We start from the raw sequence: 22,286 nt of genomic DNA, 5'->3' as shown, positions 1-22,286 counted from the left end.
CCCAGCCGCTCTGCGGCATGTGGGATCTTCCCGGACCAGGGCACAAACCCGTGTGCCCTGCATCGGCAGGCGGACTCTCAACCACTGCACCACCAGGGAAGCCCTTTTTCTTTGCATTTTAAAGTAAATTGCAGACATCAGCGCTTGCCCATCCATGCTTTAAGCCTGCATTTAATTAACTACATTTAATTGAGTTCAGTATTTGTTGATGTAAAATTTGTGTATAATGCACAAATCTTTAAGTATTCATTTATTAAGTTTCGGCAAATACATAACACTTTTGTAACATGTGCAGACCTATTATTACCATCATCCCAGGAAGTTACATTATATCCCTTCCCAGGTAAGGATTCCTCTGATGTTTTTCCACCGTAGGTTAGTTTTATCTGTTCTAAAATTTCACGTAAGTAGAGCTGGTCAGTAATGGTATGTGTAAAAGCTTTTCTCATTCAGCATCATGTTTTTGAGATTCATCCATGCTGTTGTATGTATCAGTAGTTTGTTCCTTTTATTGCTGATCAGTATTCCATTGTACACATATATCACTTTTTTAAAAATTCATTTCTTTTGCTTTTAAGGTTTTCTTTTTTTCTTCTATTTTATTAGCTAAATGCTATTTTCAGAATTGTCTGCATCTCCCATTTAATTATTTTGCTTCAGGTTATATTATACATGCAGTATTGCTTTAGTTTCTTGGTTATTAACATGAACAGCTAGCAGTGCATGTCAACCAAAAATTTATTTTGTAGTCTCCACGGAAATCTCAGAGATCTTAATAATTTAAAAAAGATAAAAGCTATAGCCAGATTACTCATCAGGTATTTAGGCCAAATGCCTTGGTAGGTCTTTTATTCTTTAACTGCTTTAATACTTAAATTGAATTTTAAATTCTGAGGTAGAGAACATTGAAAGTTGAACCCACAGTGGAAACAGTCATGAAACAATGACATAAAAACCATCTGTTCTTTTCACCATGAAATTAGAATTAGTATACATGGAATAGTTGCCAATTTTAGCCTTGCCTTGGTCGTTCAGACATTTTAGTTTAAAGAATAGGATTCCAAATGTTTGTGATAAGAGAATAAAATTAAATGTAGTAAATGTGAATACAGTATGCAGTATACATTTAAGTATACTCTAAAATAATAGAACATCATAGTCTATAAGTTACCAGCAAACTTTTCCTCGAAACACCAGCTAGTAAACATTTTTGCTTTTGCTGGCCAAGAGCAAAATTGAGGATATTATGTGTGTACTTACATAACCATCTGAAATGAAATAATTTTAAAATGTAAAAGCCATTCTCTCCTGCACCATACAAGGACTGGAGATGAGTCAGGTGGTTGTCACTCCTGGCTTATTCTGTTGAAAATAGGAAATAGTTATAAACTAATCTTAAAGTAAAAGTTTTATTCTTATCAAATTTTTATTACACCTGTAGTTTTATTGCAGTTTCTGCTTTTATACTTTATTTTTTTATATAAATTTATTTATTTATTTTTGGCTGTGCTGGGTCTTTGTTGCTGCGAGTGAGGGCTACTCTTTCATTGTGGTGCACAGGCTTCTCATTGTGATGGCTTCTCTTGTTGTGGAGCATGGGCTCTAGGCAAGCAGGCTTCAATAGTTGTGGCATGCGGGCTCAGTAGTTGTGGCACACGGGCTTAGTTGCTCTGCGGCATGTGAGATCTTCCTGGACTAGGGATCGAACCCATGTCTCCTGCATTGGCAGGTGGATTCTTAACCACTGTGCCACCAGGGAAGTCCCTGATTTTATATTTTAAATAAAAGTTTTGTGATTTTTTTTTCCCTTGATGACACGTGGTGACACATGATTCTATGGGTTTCATTTTATGATGGCTCTCTTAACCTAAAATGGTCTCCTACCTTTCTCTTTTTTTCCCATAACATGAATTTTTCTTTTTTTTTTTTTTTTGAGAGACCAGGCCAGTTAGTTGTGTTGGAAAATGCCCCACATTCTGGATTTGTCTGTTTCCTCATGTCATTTAACTGGTTCTCTCACCTGTGTTTGTTGTAAACTTGAATTTAGGTCTAAAGTCTTGAGTAGATTCACGTTAAACATTTTTGACAAGCTGTTTACCTTGTGTGTAAGATGAAAATAGTAATCGTGTTTACCTCAGGGTTAGTTTCTGGACTGAATGTGATAATCTATGCAAAGCACTTAGCACGATGCTTGTTTATAGAAGTGCTTAGTACAAGTTAGCTGCAGCTGCTATTTCTAGATTGTCATTAATGTTATTATTTATTATTGTTATCTATTATCTAGCTTTATTATGAGATTATCTCAGTGCAATTACATATCTTAAAAAGCTATAAGGGAAATGTATTCTTTTTCTTTTGAACTATATTAAATAGATGCACAATCCCTTATTAGCAACTCAAAAACCCAGATGTTTTTTAATAACTCATTTTGTGGCAAAATCTGATTGGAATTCATCTAGCAGCAAAATCTGAACTAAATTGACATGAGGCTGAAATATTAGTACGTTTGAGTATGGAGTGTTGCTCCAGGTCACTGGGGGCTCTACATAATATTACAGAACAGGCATTGTATTACCGTTCTCAAATTGGAAATAATTCTGAATTCTGGAACACATCTGTCCCTAAAGGTTTCAGATAAGGAACTACAGACCTTTGATTTCAAAATGTTTTTAGAGAACTTACCACTCCATCCTCTTTCCACTGATTTTTGTACCCAGCAATAGCGGTAATTAACACTAATAGTAATAGATACCAATTGTTGAGTCCTTACTATGTACTTAACACTTTGTTTTGTTATTTTTAAGCTTAAATAATCCTAAAAGGTAGATACTATTATTCTCATTTTACAATTGGGGAAACTGCACTTCAGAAAGTGTCACATAGTTTATGAAAGAGTTGCAGTTTTGAACCGAAGCTTGTTTCACTCTGAAGTCATTCCATTACGCCATACTGCCTCTCAGGCAGACCAATTACATTTCTTCAAATTAGGAAATTTTGATTCTTTTTTTGATACTTGGAGGTAAGATATTTAGCTCTTTAGTTAAAGATTTTGGAACAAATCCTGAGATTTCTAATTACTGTCGTTCAGTATGTATCAGAAAAGGTTTTGTGATGGGTATCAGAAAACATTAAATAGTGTGTTACCGAACTTAGTCTCTGTATACAATGGGCGCTCACTAAATTTTTGCTGAATGGTACATTTGACCTTAACTTTCTGTTATTACTATCCTGAACTCTTTAAACTTCGGAAAGGACTCACATACCTCTCAAAAGTGAATTGGGAAGGCCAGGATTTTCATATTTTGTGAGGAAAAACTGCAGCCAACCCTCCAAAGAGTATATTTTGTTACTGCTTTTGAAGTTTCTTCTAAGCATTTTATGTTTGTCAGGAGATGACACTATATTAATAATGACATGATTCATTAGGAACAATTTTATAATCATTGAAATCTGGCAATTAAAATCACAAATCTAGTAATGAATAATCATGTTGGCAACAATCTGTCACAGCTGTGCCTCAAAATAGCAGCTGATGTTCATTAACTTTTAAGCTTTTGCTTCTCCCAGTAGGAATAAACTTTATTACTTTTCTAGAAAAATATTGCTAATTATAATAAAAATTTCAAGTCACTTTTTTTTTTTTTTTTTTTGCGGTACGTGGGCCTCTCACTGTTGTGGCCTCTCCCGCTGCAGAGCACAGGCTCCGGACGCGCAGGCTCAGCGGCCATGGCTCACGGGCCCAGCCGCTCCGCGGCACGTGGGACCCTCCCAGACCGGGGCACGAACCCGTGTCCCCTGCATCGGCAGGCGGACTCTCAACCACTGCGCCACCAGGGAAGCCCCCTCAAGTCACTTTTTTTGACATAAGATTTGAAACAGTGTTTTAGGGCATTCATTATAGATTATAATGTATTCACTGCAGATTCTTTCTGTATGACCTTCATATTACAAATCTTCTTAACATAATGAAACTGGCAAAAGACCTACCAGATTGTCTTTGACAGAGTGAGCTCAGGACAGAAGTGAGGAGGAGTTGGGTCAGGCAAGGGCATCAGCACCTGATGTAGCTGAGTTACCATTTTTTATTGTCTTATTAGCTTTAGTTCTTAGTAGAGTGTTCTAATTAACCAGTATGTTCCATAGTATATTTTATATGTGTGTATGTATGTATTTTTAGCACTATTATCAAAAAACAGATACTAGTATATATGTGTAATATATATATAAATATATATATATTTACAATTCCCTAAAATTCTTATAGTAATGTCGTTAACTATTAGAATCATTTCCTAATAGGCTGGGTGACAATAACACAAATTCGTTGCAAGGCTACGGTATTTCACGTAGATGCCTTATTGACCCGTTATTTTTGTAACACTGGGGAAAGCCGTGGTAGATGCAGTGTTCATGCTGCTTTTCCCCAGGACAGCTCTCTCTCATTACTGTGATGACGGTTATATCCAGATTCTGAATACTCAGAGACGCTCCAATCCAGTGCTGTAGACACTGAACACTTCATCCCCGAGGAATGTAGCACTCCCTCTGACACCAGTAAAATTGTGAAGGTGTGTGATAGATCAGGGGTAGGAATAAGAGGTAACAAATCCTTAAAGGTGCCCTGCCTCCTCTGTGAGTCCCTGCCCCTCTCTCTTGCCAACACAGAAAGTCACATATTTTAAAAATAATAAAGCTGGGGCTTCCCTGGTGGCGCAGTGGTTGAGAGTCTGCCTGTCGATGCAGGGGACACGGGTTTGTGCCCCGGTCCGGGAAGATCCCACGTGCCGCAGAGCGGCTGGGCCCGTGAGCCGTGGCCACTGAGCCTGTGCGTCCGGAGCCTGTGCTCCGCAGCGGGAGAGGCCACACCAGCGAGAGGCCTGCGTACCGCAAAAAAAATAATAATAATAATAAAGCTTGTAAAGACACACCAGTAGAAGCAACAAGATACGTTCAAATGTAAAGTGTTACAATAAGCTATAACGCAGTTAAGGCTGGTCTGGATGGGAAAGAATAAATACCTGGAACTCAGCACTAACTGTTAAAGATGGACATACATATACTGTACAACTCAGAAAAGGGTTCGTTCATTCATTTATTCAACAAATACTGTTGAGCACCTTTACTACATTCCTGTCATTGTGCTCAGCACTGACTACACAAAAATAAACAAAATAGACAAGATGTCTGCCCTCTCAGAAACCAACCAAGGGTCTTCATCCCAAGGCAGCTGTGAAGGATGACACCTTTTGCTCAATTTTGTCCACAGTGTATGGGGTCCCATGCATAGAGTCCCTGGGTCGATTTCCTGTGGGCAGACATATGTATAAAGAAATTATAATTATTCTGTAATTCAAAAGAGGAGTGATGGGCTTCCCTGGTGGCTCAGTGGTTGAGAATCTGCCTGCCAATGCAGGGGACACAGGTTCGAGCCCTGGTCTGGGAAGATCCCACATGCCGCGGAGCAACTAGGCCCGTGAGCCACAACTACTGAGCCTGCGCTCAGCAACAAGAGAGGCCGCGATAGTGAGAGGCCTGCCCACCGCAATGAAGAGTGGCCCCCGCTTGCCACAACTGGAGAAAGCCCTCACACAGAAACGAAGACCCAACACAGCCATAAATAAATAAATAAATATATATATATATATATAAAAAAAGAGGAGTGAAATATAAGACCAAAGCTATATTGAGGAAAAAATAAGGGAAAAAAAGAATAAATAGCTAGAGCTCTAACTAATGATCAAACCGTGTGAAATGTCTCAAGCTGTTTCTGGGGTGTTATTGGATTGGCCAGAAAGTTCATTTGGTTAATGAATATGTTGTTCAATAAAGTTCTTGGTGAAAATGAAAAATGTGTCTTTTATTTTTACTTAAAACCAAAAGAACTTTTTGGCCAACCCAGTATTTTGAGAGGATAAGTAGGAATATTTGTCCTTAAGACACTGAATTTTTTTCATTTTCTTTCCTTCTTTGCTTCCTTTCCTACCTCACTTTGTGTGTTTTACACAAATGACACATAAAATTATATTTGAGGCCATTGAAACTCTTATGAGAAAATATTGGTCAACTTTAATAAAAATTTTATATTATCAAAAGTAAGCATTGCTTACTGCTTATGCAATAGAAAAATAGAAATTAGAATAAAATGGTATTTTCAACTTCACTACCAATTTCAGTCTCATCTGTCCATTAAATAAATTGAATCTAATAAAATATCATGTATTTGTTTTCAACTTTTTACTTTTACAAATAATGCTTAGCAAACATTTATACACATTTATCTTAAAGCATTTTGCTGATTTTTTCCCCAAAGGATTAACTCTTAGAAGCAGATTGACTAGTTCAGAAGAGAGAGATTTTTAAGGTTGTTGAGCTGTTAGACAGTATCTTTAACCAGTTTTTACTATCAGCAGCAGTGTATGACAGTGCTTTTATCTATACTTTCACCAACATTTAATATTTTTTAACACTTATCTGTAGTTAGTACTCAATATAGCATTTATATTAGTATATACCTTATAAATATAATACGTATGTTAATATATGTATAGTTTGTGTATATGTATGTGTGTGCATTATTTTAAAATAAATTTGATACACATAACATGGTATCTTATTTTCATTTGAATCTTTTATAAGGTTAAATATTTTAAATTGTTACCTAGTATTTTATGAATAGCCTAGTCATTATAGTCACCTGTTTTTTGTTTAAAGGAGTTTACCTTTTCTTTTTAGTTTATAATAGTATGTAAAAATATCAGTTTTCTCCCCTGTCATATGTTGTAAATGTATTTTTCTCCATTTTAAGAAAAAATAATTTTAAGACAGAAAAACTAACTACTTGTAAATTTTGAATTTGAAGAGGACTGTATGATCCTTATATGAACAATAACTTTTTTTCTTCCTCTTTAGGTTTTCTTTCTACCACTAACTAATACCATCCTGAGTTGTTTTAAAGATAATTCCATCTTCGCCTGGGAATGTGATACTCTTGTTTGCAAATATCAATTACCAGCTCCACCCGAAAGCTCTAGTATATTATACAAAGTGTTTGCTGTGACCAGGTAATGTCCTCTTTAAGACACTAAGGATTTTTATGAAATTTAACTTCCAGGGAAATTTTATAAATTTTCATTCAGTATTTTATTGTCCTATAAGCAAAAGTTTCCTTCAAACTTAGATATGATCTAAGATATGGTAATAAGTTTTTTACTTATTGTGGAAAATGTACACAAAAATATAAAAGTACATGAGATCTCAAGGCTAGCACTCTCGTTAGCTATAATAAGCGTTAACTAATAGCCACTCCTACTTTGTCTATTACTCTACCTACCATTTCTCTACTGCACTGTCATAAAGCAAAGCCCAAGTGTATCATTTCATGCGTAAGTATTTCAGCGTGTATCTCTAAAGGATAGGGCCCTTTTTGAAACATAACCATGGTACTATCATCAGACTTTTAAAAATTCATAATATAATATCATATATCTAGTTATTCATATTTCCCTGATTTGTCTAATAATTATTTTTTATGGTTGGTTTGTTCAAGTCAGGAGCAAAATAAGGTTCACACGTTGCCTCGGTTGGTATAGCTCTCTTCTTGTATTTTCCTTGCAGTTTATTTGTTAAAGAACTGGTCATTTGTCCTGTAGTTTTCTACATTCTGGATTTTGCTCTTTGCATCCCGGTGATGCTGTTTAATGTGATCTTCTCTCGTCTATATTTACTATAAACTGGTTACACCTATATTTCCTATAAATTGGAGGCTAGATCTTGATCTGGTTTGTAGACATTGTAGGCGGTTTGTGTACCTTCATCAAGAGGAGCACAGAACTCTTTCTTTTGTGATATTAGTGGCCATTGATGATCATTACCTAGATATCGTGTGTTGCATTGGGGGTTAGCAAATGGTGCTATTCTGACTCTGTCTTTCCTTCTCCCTTATTAACCAAAACCTTCTATAGAAAGAAACTTCCTCTCATCAACTATACACCATAAAAATTAAAAAAAAAAAAAAAAAAGGAAGAAACTGCCTCTCAACTCTTTGGTTACTTTACTGTACAGTTTGTAAAGGAAAGGCAGGATAAATGCTGGATTTCTTCCTATTTTAAAAAAAAAATGTTTTTCACCAAACTAATGGATTGATTTTTTGGCATCTTCAAAGGTGGCCGATGAAGTTTTTTGTCTTTAATCTTTGTAAGCTCATGGACTTAAACACAGTTGACATGATTTGAGCCATTGAAGTTATTATTCTTAGTGACGCTCCAGGTCTCTCATCTTTGACCAGTGGGATCCTCTCCAGGTCGGCTTTGAACGAACCCTTTTGATACAACCCCGGTTGTCTGTGATAGTTCTCATTCTCTCTGGTCCAACAAGATGTTCCAGTCTTATCTTGTGTATTTCCTGTCCCAAAATGGAATCAGCCATTTCTCTAAAGGGTGTGGGTTTATTTTTGTGAGAAATGATACATTGACACTTAATCTGGGTGCTAGGTTCTCACTGTGGGTGGGTTGGTCATTGTTTCCAGATATTAATGGATGTTATTTCCTCTCTTTCTCTCACCCTCTTCTTCTGAGTTATCAGTAAATCCCATCAACTCTACAAATGGTATCTTGAATTGGTCTACTTTCCTTTGTCCATTGCTACAGCTATTACCCCAGTCCAAACTATCGTAGTCTTTTTCAGGCTACTGTAATAGCTCCCTTATTTGGTCTCCCTGTTTTCAGTCTCATTTCCTAAAGTCAGTGTCTACAAAGCAGATAGAGTGGTCTTCTCAAATCATTAAGTCAGATCATGTCATTTCCCTATTGAACTCCCGTAAAAGACTTTCCACTGCTCTTAGAAAATCCAACTCCCTGCCATGTCCCTGAGATCTTTTGTCCTCTGGTCTAGGCCTCCCTCTCTTTTCTCATCTTATTTCCTCTTACTGTGTTGCAGCCACACTTGAGTGTGGCTTCTCTTTGTTATTTACACCTATCTCAACATTTTTCTTCTGGCCAGTCAGGAATACTGACCAGCGTGGAATTCTTTCTCCAAGTCACCCTGTGACTGGCCCATTCACATCATTTATGTAGTAGATCTTCCTCCTTTGCCAGCTCTGTAACATTACCTCGTTTTAGAGTTCTTTAAAGAACTTAACAGCTGATATCAAGTTCATTTATTTGTTTCTTTACCTTCCTCTAGACTGAAAATCCCCTGAGAGCAGGGATCTTACCTGTCTTCTTGTTCACCACTGTGTCCCTGGCACCTGGAGTGAAACCTAGCTTATAGTAGACACTTTATAATCCTTTGTGAATGAATGAGCATCAGCCTTGCAAATCAATCCAGCTTATTCTTTCTGTACCTTTTAAACATAAAGTAGCTTTCTTTGGCAGGAAAAAAGTTTGGGCTTTTTGGTTTTTCATATAGCAATGCTGTTATCAGTTCAGTACAGTCATATGTGAAATACAGAAAGTTGGTTAGTAGTAAGTGTCTTTGAGATTATGCTATAAAATATAAATGTTGCTCAGAAACTCCCAGTCAAGTCATCAAACAGATATTTGTTAAGCTGGTATCTTAGCACAATAGGTGGAAAAAAAAAAAAAATCTACTGTAAACCTGAGTTTTCCTATATGGTAGCCACGGGATACCTGGGACTATTTAAATTAATAAAAATTAAATAAAATCAAGAATTAATTTCCTCAGAAACGCTAGCCACATTTTAGTTCTCAATAATCACATGTGGCTAGTAGTGACTACATTGGACAGCATAGATACAGAACATTTTTCTCATCATATTGGATCAGATTGGACAGTGCTGCTATAAATAATTCATCTAGTCTTACTTTCTCACCTTTTTAAATACAGAGATGGCCAAATCCTGGCTGCTGGGGGCAAATCGAACCATCTTCATTTGTGGTGCTTGGAAGCCAAACAGGTATTTAGAATTATCCAGATGCCCACCAAAGTTCGAGCCATTCGCCACCTAGAATTTCTTCCTGATAGTTTTGATGCTGGTTCTAATCAGGTTAGTAACGTAAATGTTAGTAAAGTTGTACTTGTTTGGAAAGATCGTTATCAATTTCCGCACTATGTTAGTTCTCTTTAACTTGTAGCCTGATTGTTCCAAGGTTTTGAAACTGCTGATAACTTGTAAAGAGTCTAAAACTGAAAAAATGGAAAAATCTTAGGTTCCGTATATTACTGATAACTTGCCCTTTTTCTAAAATCGGTATACTTTATGTCACACTTTATGGTTTACAGGGTGATTAAGCATGCTGTTTTCTATTGGATCCTTAAAGAATTCATTGAGTGTAGGCAGGGAAGGTATTCTCACCATTATACAGATTGTGACGCTGAAGCTCAGAAACATGAAGTGACTTGTCAGCACTCCTTTAATTATAAGGATTAAAGGTAGGACTAGAACTGAAATGTTCTCACTTTGTTACGCTGTGTTCTATCTACAATAGCTGGCTGCCTCAATCCTATGAGACGTCTGCTCTATCTCGCCGTCGTTTACACCGCGCTCCCCCCGCCACACACCTTTTTTCTCTTTAATAGTCGAATAGTTGAACCTTAACTTTCTTATTTTAAATTATCTTGGGTGTTGCACATTAACAAATTGTGTGTGTGTGTGTGTTGTGTATTTATGTATAATATATGTGTGTATCATATCTATTTTAAGTTTTTTGAGTAGATAATGCTTTCACATGGTTGAAAACATAAAAAAATATAAAAAGGCATAAAGTGAAGTCTTACTCTTTTCTCCCATTTGCCCAGTTATTCACTCTCCTTAACCCACTGCTGTTGTATAATCTTATGTTTTTCCCATTTTTTTACCTTGATTTTTCCTAACTTAGTTTACCTTGACGATTTTTCTATATCAGTACAGAACTTCGTTCTTTTTTACAGGTGTGTAGGTTATTATCACCAGTCCTTTATTATTGGGCACGTAACCTGTCTTCAGTCCTCTTCTGTTACAAACGATGCTGCGCTGAATAACATTTTTGTTTGTTTTTTGTTTTTGTAATTTGTGTTTTGGCCGAGCCACGCAGCATGTGGGTTCTTAGTTCCCCAACCAGGGATCGAACCCGTGCCCCCTGCAGTGGAAGCACTGGAAGCACGGAGTCTTAACCACTAGACCGCCAGGGATGTCCCTTTTTTTTTAATACACATAACTTTTGCACATGTCATTTTATACATCCTGTCTGTAGGATAAAATCCCAGAGTTAAAATAGTTGTACCAGGGTTAGGTGCATCTGTAATTTTGATAGATCTTGCCAAATTGCCTTCCAGAGAGGTTGCGTCAACTGTGAATAAGAGGGTTTCCTACCATCTGACCCAGAGAAGAACATGCTGTTTATTTATTTACTTTTTATTTTTCTTAATAAATTTGTTTACTTATGGCTGCGTTGGGTCTTCATTGCTGTGCGTGGGCTTTCTCTAGTTGTAGTGAACAGGGGCTACTCTTTGTTGTGGTGCACGGGCTTCTCATTGCGGTGGCTTCTCTTGTTGTGGAGCACAGGCTGTAGGTACGTGGGCTTCAGTAGTTGTGGCACATGGGCTCAGTAGTTGTGGCTCATAGGCCTAGTTGCTCCGCAGCATGTGGGATCCCGGACCGGGGCTTGAACCCGTGTCCTCTGCATTGGCAGGTGGATTCTTAACCACTGCGCCACCAGGGAAGCCCCAGAACATGCTTTCTAGGTTGTCATATTTAAACTGCCTCCAACCACCTCTAGACTATGTCTTTCATGTAACGGGGGACATCAGCGTTTCACGAGATCACGTGGTGGGCCTGGGGAAAAGAACCTGTATGTGGACAAGGCAGCAGAGGGGTTTATTGTTTCATGTGTTGAGGCTTTTTTAGTATGTGTTTTTAAGTTCTAAGTTGTATGAGTTACAGCTAATTTTTTTTCCCCTTGAAAGACTAGCTTCCCTCCGACCCACAGCCCGACTGCCCTTGCAGCTCGCAGACCTTCCCTCTCCACAGCCCAAATGCTAGTTACAACCGTGGGAGTCACAGCTTTGTGTGGGGCAGCAGGACAGGTGTTAGCTCTGGTCAGGCTGGGGATGGAGAAGAGAAACAAGCCCTCCACCTTCCTTGCTTCTGGCGGCCAGTGTGCAGTTAAGGTGAAGGACTGCCATCATCTGTACTCCTCTGGAGGGATTGGTGGAGATGCGCCTGCCCGTGGGGAGCGCTGATTCTTAGGTGACCTTTCTGTAGTGTCCCAGGATGGGCTCCTTACTGGTTCTGGGTAGAGCCAGGCTTATCTGGACCTGAACAGGGCGAATCTACATGAGCCGTAATTAGGGATTTTTAAAATACATGACGGCTCTCTGCGAGTATAATCTCCTCTGACTGTTCTCCCTCCCCAACCAAAGAAAAGAAAACATATGTAAATACACACATGTGTATGTGTGTAGTTTGACTTGCAGACATCTGACCTTTTTTAATTGAGGTATAATTGACATAGAACATTGTATTAGTTTTGGGTGTACAACATGATGACTCAGTATTTGTATACATTGTGAAATGATCAGCGTAAGTCCAGTTAACATCTGAGACTTGACTCTTAAATGTGTTTTAGGAACTCATATGTTGTTTCCCTCTACTCTTAGGTTCTTGGAGTGCTCTGTCAGGACGGCATTATGAGATTTGTTAATATACAGACTTGTAAACTTCTCTTTGAAATTGGGAGCCTTGACGAAGGAATTAGTTCATCAGCAATTAGCCCCCATGGACGGTACATTGCATCTATTATGGAAAATGGAAGTCTGAACATATATTCAGTTCAGACTTTAACAAAAGAAATAAATAAGGTATGTTATCAAGTAAACAATATCTTTTTTCTTTTAAGGTTTAAATGCTGTATCATCAAAAATAAAAACTCCGCGTTACAAGCTTCTAACCTCCTTGCACCTTATCCACTTTCCTGGGTATGGTTTCTGCTCTTACCCCCAAAGCCACATCTCCAGACTTTTATCACCCATGCTGCATCCCTAAATTGCTGTCTTCACAAAAGGCATCTGTTTGGAGTCCTTGTCCCATTCAGGGTGCCCCTCTGATCTGCTTCCCAAAAGAGGTCTTCAGTTCCAGTCTCTTCATTTCTGTCCCTTTCTTCCCATTGTTGTAGGCTAGACACCTTGGAGCACTATGTCTGTTTCTATTCCTGTACTTCGCAGATCTAGTCAACACTAAGTCCTGCAGTCCTTGAATCTGAGGTGCCTCTGTATGTGCCGCCTGTTCTGTCTCCATATTGGCCATCCCCGTGCTGGTGCTCACTTGCTGCTCTCGAATAACAGTAACTTAAACAAATATACCAAAACCCAGAGCCCTCAGTGCCCGCTCCTGCCCGTCAGTCATCTTTTATGGTTTTTTTTTAATTCTTTTTTTTATTCTTTTGCTTTTCTTTTATCATCTTTTATATAACATTTTTCTTTTTTAAAATTTATTTATTTATTTTTGGCTGCATCGGGTCTTTGTTGCTGTGCGCAGGCTTTCTCTAGTTGTGGCTAGAGCTAGTAGTAGCTGAGGCTACTCTTCGTTGCGGTGCGCGGGCTTCTCATCGCGGTGGCTTCTCTGTGTTGCGGAGCACGGGCTCTAGAGCGCAGGCTCAGTAGTTGTGGTGCGTGGGCTTAGTTGCTCTGCAGCATGTGAGATCTTCCCAGACCAGGGCTCGAACCTGTGCCCCCTGCATTGGCAGACAGATTCTTAACCACTGCGCCACCAGGGAAGTCCCAATGTAACAGTTTTCGAAAATAATACTTTCATCATCGTTTCTAAAATAATGCTATCTTAGTGGCTTCCTTCCTTTTGCCTGTTGCATTGAGTCCACACTCCTCTGCCTGGCTCTCCAAGTCCTCTCTAATCTTGTCGTCTCTCCCTAATGTGTTTCCTCATACTTTCAGCTTCCCTCGTCCCCCGTAGACACCATGCTCATTTCTACGTCTGTTATTACACTACTCACCTCATCTAAAATATACTTCCCACTTCTCTTATGGTTATCTAAAACTCCCCCAGCTCGTTGTCGAGTCCAGTTCTGTGGGAGCCTTTCCAGGTCTGGAATTGTATCACAGTAGCCCTGAGAGGGACTTCGGTGATCACCTGGTCTAACCATTTCGTCTTACAGGGGGAGCAGCTCATGCCCCAACCTAATGACACAGCTAGTCCTTAGCAGGCCCAAGTGTTCTATTCTTAATATGAAAATCTTGTTGCCATGTACTCGCTCCTTTTTACCTTTTTCTTTTCCAATTAGATAGATAAGAAGTTCTTATTACAGAGCAAAATCAAGATACAGATAAGCAAATAGGTCAGCAAGTCTCACCATTCTTAGATGATGTTGAAATGTATGCCTACTCAGTCTTTTGCTGTGTGTGTGTAAATGTATACAGTCTACATGATTCACGGATTCTATAGTTGTGAGTTTGTCTGTTGGTGAAAATTTATCTGCAACTCTAAAATCAGTCCTCACCGCATATTTACTGACATTTGCATGTGCAGAGCAGCAAGAAATTGGAGTTGCCTTCATGCAGGTTCCCCCCCAAGGTCAGACAGAGCAGCACTCGGCCTTATTTCAGCTCTCCATGGGAACAAGTGTCCTTCTCGTGGTCTATTTAGTGCCACATGTTTCACATTCTTGTGATTTTTGTTGGTGATTTTGCTGTTTAAAATGTCCCCCAACCACAGTGTTGACGTGCTGTCTGGTATCCTAAGCACAAGAGGGCTGGGAGGTGTCTCAGGGAGAACATATGTGTGTTAGATAAGCTTCATTCAGGAATGAGCTACAGTGCTGTTGGCATGAGTTCAGTGCTAATGAATCAACACTGTACAGTCAGTGAGCGTCTTTATTTATTTTTATTTATTTATTTTTGGCAGCATTGGGTCTTTGTTGCTGCACGTGGGCTTTCTCTAGTTGAGGTGAGCGGGGGCTACTCTTCATTGCGGTGCATGGGCTTCTCATTGCAGTGGCTTCTCTTGGTGCGGAGCACGGGCTCTAGGCACAAAGGCTTCAGTAGTTGTGGCTCACGGGCTCTAGAGCACAGGCTCAGTATTTGTGGCACACGGGCTTAGTTGCTCCGCGGCATGTGGGATCTTCCCCGACCAGGGCTCGAACCTGTGTCCCCTGCATTGGCAGGCGGATTCTTAACCACTGCGCCACCAGGGAAGCCCCACATTATTCATTCTTAATGAGAGTTGTTAGCCTAGCTGAATTTTGTAAGAGCTAGATAAATGTTGTTAATAGAAACAAAGATCTGAGAAAAACCAAGGTAAGCATGAGTCATTGGCTTTCTCTCTGTTATTTATTAAGCAAGTTGAGGTCATATTGACCAGAAAAGCTAGCTTATAACAGAAGAAGGATAATTTTTTTTTTTTGGACACATTACCAGCACCACCAGTGCTATTCCAGGCCTACAAAATGCTCAGGTTTATGCAAAACTTATTACCCGTGTCTCATTCCTTCAAGTCCTGTTTTCTTGCCATTGGAGAATTTCTGGTATTGTGCTAATAATAAGTAAGCTAATTCCTATTTCTCTGTTGAAGTTTTAACACTCCTAAGGTGTGGCAATTCAGGTCATATCTCAGGCTCCAACTTCTGGGAGATTCCTTCATGGAAGAACCATGAAAAATGTGGCACTAGAATAAATATTACAATAAAGATACAGAAGAATGGACTGAGGTTAGAAGATAGTTCAGGGATATTAAAGATGGGCAATATTCAGAAATCAGACCACTATTAATTACATTTCATAGGTAAAGAATTAAATCATAGAGTAAGTGGTCATTGTACTTTATTTTGGTCAGAGTTATTGTTATTATATTTTGTATTATCCTGTACTCTTTCTAGATGTGAATAAATACCAATGTACCCTAGAAAAACACTATTAAAAAACCCTTACAGATGCAGTTAAAACTTCAAATACTTTTCAAAATAATTTTAAAACAAATAAAAATGCAATATCAATGCCATGTATACTACCTGCTCTATACATTTTACAGTGTTACGTGTCGTACATACTGCAGTTGACAATAGGGAATATTTTCTTGGTCTCCTATAATAGGCTGCAGGTTTCAGAAGCAGAAGTCCTGAACTTTTGAAGGCAACGTGAGAAAAATCTCTGTTTGAAACCTCAAAGTAGTCTTTTTATAGTCTGTTATTTAAAAGGAGTCAAGATGTTTGCTTTGTTCTGTTTGTTTCTTTGGGGACGAAGCGGGAGGAGGTCAGAAAAGTTTGTTTTCTGCTTCAGAGAGCTTTCCCAAAGAGTGGCGATTCATTTCCATCGTACGTCATCATGGAAGCCCACTGTTCTGGCTTTCATGACAGCTTGAATTCAGGGTGATGTGTGTAATATTTGTCTTTCTGAATCTAATATGTTCATTTGGACATTTGGGGTATATTGTGTTCTTATTCTCATATGCAGGGAATTGGCACTTTGGCTTCAAGAAAAATTATTTAAAAATCACAAATCCACCTTGTCTTTGATCTGGATCTGGGCTAATTACTAAGGGAACATTCAGCAGTAATGGTCTCAAACCTTTAAAACACCCTGTGAAAGTCCTTTTACTTGAATCATACTTAGAACTCAGAAAGCCGGAGCTATTTTATCTGCTTATTTTCTTTGAACAATGAAGATCTTTTTATTTCAAAGAGAGTGTTATTCACAGAGAAAATGTCTTAGTGAATCATTTTACCTTAAGTAAATTGAAGTTGTTGGGGGCTTATTTTCCTGTTTGATGAGCCCCATAAAAACGAGGGTTTGGCATCTAAGTCGTGCTTTCTGCCCTGCCTCTGAAGCTGTTGATGCAGTCAGGGACTGACAGCCATCTCCATGTGGATTAGAAAATGTAACCAAGGACAAGGCAGGGGTCCCGTGCTTTCAGAGGAAAGTCATGTGACAGTTTCCCTCGAAGAAATTTCACCTGAGCCCAAAGAATGTTAGGGTGCTTCTCTCAGCATTCTAGAGGGCCCTGTGTGTAACTGGGCCTTCTCTGCAGCAGATTACCGCCTTACTACTCACTTTATCATACAGGTGTAAAAAATGGATTGATACTGTATGATTGAGGCCAGCTTTCAAGGAATAACTAAATTCTGTTTGTTGTTGTTAATTGTGATCTTTATTACGTTGCTCAAAGGAATTCGGCAGAAATTTGCTTTGATTCGTTAATCAACAAGGAAACATTCTTGGACATTTTATTTACACTTTTTGCCTGAAGGATAATTATATCTATTAAGGCATATTACTAAGTTGAGCAAAATACATTTTGTAAATTATATGTTAACAGGTCTATTTTCCAAGGATAACCACTGGATTTCCCCCCCCCACTTTCAGCCACCTCCTCCTTTAGTGAAAGTGATTGAAGATTTGCCTAAGAGGAAAGTGAATTCTGGTGATCTTAAGACGAAAGTAACATCAGGAAGAGTACAGCGCCCAGCAAAATCAAGGGAAAACAAAATACAAGCTAGAATGTTAAAACAAGACCTGACTGGTAATTTTGAAAATAAAAAGGTAAGACTATATTAAACTTCTGTTTGTCATGGCTCTGCTGTAGACAAGTCTTATGATTTTTAGACCATCATCATTCTTCCTTCTCTTAGCAATTAAAGGAAAATTATGGAAAAGAAGCAAGTTGTAACTGAAATTATAACATGCTTTTAAAACTTTTTAATATAAAATTAATACATGTTTATGGTTTTTTTTAAAAAGTCAAATAAAACAGTATAGAATTGCACTGTCCAATATGCTAGCCACTAGTCACATGTGGCTAATCTGATTTGAGATGTGGTATATGTGTGAAATACACATCAGATATTGAGATTTTATTATGAACAAAAGAATGTAAAATATCTTTTTTTAAATTGAAGTGTAGTTGATTTACAGTATTAGTACAAAATAGTGATTCAGTATTTTTATAGATTATACTCCACTTAAAGTTATTATAAAATATTGGCTATATTCCTGGTGCCGTATATCCTTGTAGCTTCTTTATTTTATACATAGTAGTTTGTACCCCTTAATCTCCTACCCCTAAAGAATGTACAATATATTAGTTAATAATTTTATGCTAATTATATGTTGAAATGATAATATTTTTATTACATTGGGTTAAATAAATGTATTAAATTTGATTTTTACCTGCTGCTTTTGACTTTTTTTAACATGAAACTTAAATTATATTCTTTAAGAAAACTTAAATTACATTTGTCTCTTGCTTATCTGTTAGACAATGCTAGTATAGAGGTTGTAAAGGGAAAAGAACAAAAGCATACTTTTCTTCCTCCCTGTGCCCTAGCCCATTCTTCATTGCACTCCCCAGTGCTGACCATTGTTAATAGTTGTTGATGGGACTTCCCTGGTGGCGCAGTGGTTAAGAATCCACCTGCCAATGCAGGGGACACGGGTTCAAGCCCTGGTCCGGGAGTATCCCACATGCCGCGGAGCAACTAAGCCCATGCGCCACAACTGCTGAGCCCATGTGCCACAACTACTGAAGCCGGTGTGCACCTAAAGCCCGTGCTCCATGACAAGAGAAGCCACCACAACGAGAAGCCCGCACACAGCAACAAAGACCCAACGCAGCCAAAAATAAAACAATAAAATAAAATAAAATTTAAAGAAAAGATAATTGTTGATATCCTTTCAGAAGTTTTCTGTGTATAAACATAATGTATATCTGTCTGTTACCTTTTTAAAATTTTTTTACATAAATGGAATCATACTATAGCACTGTTTTATAACTTGTTCTTACCACTTAACAGATTGAATATCTGTTTATATTAGTGCATGTAGTGCTACAACATTTTAAAAATATTTGCATAGTATTGCATTTATGGATATAACTTAATTTATCTCATTAGGACTCTGCTGACTGGCATTTAGGTTGTATCGTCAGTCTTCTGTTAATACAATCTGATGCAGTGGATATTCCTAGGACATTTGAACAAATGTATCTGTAGAAGTAGAATTTTTAAGTCAGAGCATGTGCATAAAAACTTTGATAGTAGTAGAATTACCTATTTCAGTCAGTTTTATTCTCCTTTATATGTATTTTTTTGTATTTTCTTAATTTTCTGCAAAGAGCGTATATTGCCTTGGAATTGAAAGAAAATATGCACATTAATAGACAACCTGCTAACACTTTCAAGGACTTTCAAAACTTTTTATTGACAGTTAATCAATCATATGCATAAAAATGCACAGCTCAGTAAATTTTTACAGACTGAATACACCTGTGTTATTAGCACCCAGATCAAAAAATGGACCATTTCCAGCACCCTAGAAGCCCCTCTGCTGCTCCCTTCCAGACACTTGCCCCCTTACCCCAAGCATCACTACTCTCCTCCCTTTTAACACTGTAGATTAGTTCTGCCTTTTTTGTACTTATGTTCATTGGATCATTCAATTGGTACTCTTTTGTTTCTGGCTTCTTTCATTTAACGGTATTTTGGAGAGATCCATGTGGTCGTAAACCATTCATTCACAGCTGTATAGAATTCCATTGAGTGAATAAACCATGCTTTATCCATTCTGCTATTGGTAGGCATTTGGGTAGTTTTCTAGGTTTTTTTGCTATTAGAAACAGTGCTGCTCTGAACATTCTAAGGCATCTTTGTTGAGCATAAGGACATGTTTCTGTTGGGTGTAAACCTAGGAATGGAATTACTGGCATATGGGCTATGCATATGTTCAACTTTAGTAAATACTGTCAGATAGTTTCCCAGGTGGTTGATTTAAACAATCCATATTCCCACCAAGAGGTATCTGAGGGTTCCAGTTGCTTCATATTCGTAGCAACTGTTGGTATTTTTCTCATTAATTTTAACCTCTTTTCTTCTATAAGCAGTTTTAAAATGTGAAACTTCCCTCAAAAGAAGAATGTGTAAAGTGTTCATTAGAAACTCAGTGCCCAGGGTTTTTACTGGAGGCTGGTTATAGGCTCCCTTGCAAAATTCCAGACTCCACAAGGAAAGCAGGTGTTCAGCATAAACCACAGTGTACAGTTTAGGCGCCGTGAGCCGCTCCTGTTCGTTCTGGAGATAGTGGGAACTTCCTGGAAATCCAGATAGCTGGACACCAGACAAGGGCCAACCTTCAAGTGGGCCTTTCTAAGGGTAGCAGTCACGGACCTGCCATGTTAACTCTTCTCTGGACATATTCATATCCACATTAAGAAATAGAGTATTCCCAGTAGCTCTGAAGTCCCCTGTGTGCTTGTCCCCAATCGCATTTCTCTCCCTGTCCCATAGATGTAACCGTTGTCCTCACTTTTGCCTTATGTCCTTGGCTTTCCTTATAGCTTTATCGCCTCTACAATGTAACCCTAAACAAAATACTGTTTAGTTTTAAAAAACTAAGTAGCAGGCACAAACCTAGCTGTGTAAAGGTTAGGCGGTATTGACCCTATTAGTTGAATGTGTTTCTGAGACATGGTCTGGCTTCAGCTTTCCTGAGAGTTCACAGGAGCCTCTTCTGAGAAAACTAGTGTGGGCATGGTGATGATTGACTTCTGGGAAATAAAGGTGACACCACGGTCAGGGCATCTGGCAGCCCTTAGTCTGGATCAAAGTTAGAAGCCCTACAGAAATATTGTCTGGGAGTGGGCGGCTTCTAAAAACCCGTAGCCAGTTCTAAGGAGTAGGTCACAGTAGAGTACTTCTGTGGGTGAAACGCCTGTCCTCGACTAATTGTGTCATCAGGACATGGAAAGGGAAGTAGGAGCTTCATCAGCTCATGGTGAAGACAAAAGTAGATGAAACTCAGGCCAATCCCCCTGGGCATTCTGACCTTTGTTTAGAGAGGCTTCAATGGCAGCGGGTGTCTGGGTGACGACAGTGAACAGAGACAGTGAACGTGTCTCTTTTATGGATCGCATGGCTCCAGTCTGGGCTAGTTGCCCTTAATGTCTGGTGCATCGCTCTCAAACGGGGCTCTTCATTCACCATCGTCTTGGGCTGTCCCTCACCTCCCTCTTACACTTTGATTACCTGTTTCTTATGTGGTGAAAAGAGCACTGAACTAAGTCAGAAGATGTGGCTTTGAGTCTTGAGCCAAGACTCAACACATGTGTGATCTTAAGCAAGTTGCTGAACTTCTCTGACCTTCCCATTTTCTCAAAGAAAGGAAGACAAAACATCTCATCTGTTTCATATAGTTGTTATGTTAGGCTTAAACGAGATAATCTATGAAAATGGCTTTATGATCCTAAAATCTATAAAATGTTTTTCCATTAAGATAAAAATTGACTTAAAAGTTAAAAGTGCAAAAAAATAAAAGAGATGGAAGGATCAAGAGAGGAAAAAATTATCCAGATGCATTGCTCTTGCTACAGGGATTGACAGAGGACAGCCCATGGGCCCAATCTGGCTACTCAAGCTAAGGATGATTTTTATATTTTTAAATGATTGCATTTTAAATGGTTATATGAGTACCTGCCTAATATGCTTGATTCTGCCTCTTGACCCACAAAGCCTAAAATATTTACTGTCTGACCTTTGACAGCAAAAGTTTGTCAAACCCTGTTACAGGGTAAAAAAATATGTCATAAACTTTATCTGCTGTGTATATGCATACTCAAGAGAGAGAAAGATAGTGTGTGTGTGTGTGTGTGTGTGTGTGTGTGGAGAGTTCCATGATATAAAATATATTTTACTGTGTATTGTGTTCCAAAGTTGGAAAGCCACTGTGGACTAGATTACCTTTTCAGTTTTAAGATTATGTCACTTATTGATACTATTTTTTTTCTTTACAGAATGAATTTTCAGATGGATTAAACAAAAAGCGTTTACAAATCTTATTAAAAGGCTATGGTGAATATCCAATGAAATACAGGTAAAATTTAAATTCTTGCATGTTAAATCAGTCTTATTCCCCTAATTTTTCTTGGTTAAAATTATGTTTTAATTTCAGAATGTTCATTTGGCGCTCTCTGCTACAGCTGCCTGAAAATCATACTGCATTTAGTAACCTTATAGATAAAGGTATTCATGTGGCATTTCTCAACCTTCAGAAGAAATACCCCATCAAAAGTAGGAAACTACTCAGAGTATTACAGAGGTATGTATGTTCAGTATTTTGCAGTAATGTGTATCTTCCCCAAGATATTTATTAATTACAAATGGGAGAATGGTGATTTCATAGTAGAGAAACATAGCAGACACCTCCTTAACCAATTAATCAAATTTAAAATCACCAGTAAGAAATCCTGTCAGTGTGTTGCACATCACTTTTGTTGTATTCTTGCCGAAAACTTATAACCTCAGTCTAATCGTGGGAAAACAGACACACCCGAATTTCACCACATTTACCTTCTGTTT

General features: G+C 38.3%; 1 protein-coding gene across 3 annotated transcripts in view; it reads left to right on the top strand.

Moving 5' to 3' along the window:
* Positions 1 to 22,286, top strand: part of TBC1D31 (TBC1 domain family member 31) — a 61,213-nt gene that overhangs the window by 12,061 nt on the left and 26,866 nt on the right. For all 3 annotated transcript variants that reach the window (XM_067711365.1, XM_067711366.1, XM_067711364.1), the window contains exons 5-10: positions 6,910 to 7,061; positions 9,844 to 10,003; positions 12,595 to 12,795; positions 17,305 to 17,481; positions 21,722 to 21,801; positions 21,880 to 22,026. In XM_067711365.1, the coding sequence (XP_067567466.1) occupies positions 6,910 to 7,061; positions 9,844 to 10,003; positions 12,595 to 12,795; positions 17,305 to 17,481; positions 21,722 to 21,801; positions 21,880 to 22,026 (917 nt within the window). The remainder of the gene's footprint in view (positions 1 to 6,909; positions 7,062 to 9,843; positions 10,004 to 12,594; positions 12,796 to 17,304; positions 17,482 to 21,721; positions 21,802 to 21,879; positions 22,027 to 22,286) is intronic.

This window comes from Pseudorca crassidens, chromosome 17 (genome assembly GCF_039906515.1).
Source record: "Pseudorca crassidens isolate mPseCra1 chromosome 17, mPseCra1.hap1, whole genome shotgun sequence".
Taxonomy (NCBI): Eukaryota; Metazoa; Chordata; class Mammalia; order Artiodactyla; family Delphinidae; genus Pseudorca; species Pseudorca crassidens.
This window is presented reverse-complemented; position numbering and strand designations above follow the sequence as displayed.